This window comes from Pterocles gutturalis, unplaced genomic scaffold (assembly GCF_000699245.1).
Source record: "Pterocles gutturalis isolate BGI_N339 unplaced genomic scaffold, ASM69924v1 scaffold8736, whole genome shotgun sequence".
Lineage (NCBI taxonomy): Eukaryota > Metazoa > Chordata > Aves > Pterocliformes > Pteroclidae > Pterocles > Pterocles gutturalis.
Window position 1 is genome coordinate 686 of NW_010100286.1, and position 340 is coordinate 1025.

At 59.1% G+C, this 340-nt stretch overlaps 1 protein-coding gene across 1 annotated transcript in view; it reads left to right on the forward strand.

Annotated features, from left to right (window-relative positions):
- The window catches only part of LOC104465949 (transcription factor Sp1-like), a gene marked incomplete at both ends in the record, with an annotated part of 11181 nt that overhangs the window by 266 nt on the left and 10575 nt on the right, over nt 1-340 (forward strand). The window contains 1 exon segment of the mRNA XM_010079201.1: nt 1-339. This exon segment is cut by the window's left edge and continues 14 nt beyond it. Coding sequence (XP_010077503.1) covers nt 1-339 — 339 coding nt within the window.

Sequence of the window (340 nt, forward strand, 5' to 3'; positions counted from 1 at the left end):
CTTCTAGCCTGCAAAACCAGCAGGTGCTGACGGGGCTGCCAGGAGTCATCCCCAATATCCAGTATCAGGTCATTCCCCAGTTCCAAACCATCGATGGGCAACAACTCCAGTTTGCTACCACCCCTACCCAAGTCAACGTCCAACAGGATGCCTCTGGGCAACTCCAGATCATCCCCGGCACCAACCAGCAGATCATCACGAGCCGAGCGGGGACGAGTAACCTCATCGCCATGCCCAACCTGCTGCAGCAGGCCGTCCCCATCCAAGGCGTGGGTTTGGCCAACAACACCCTCTCGGGGCAAACCCAATACGTGGCCAACGTCCCCGTGGCTCTCAACGG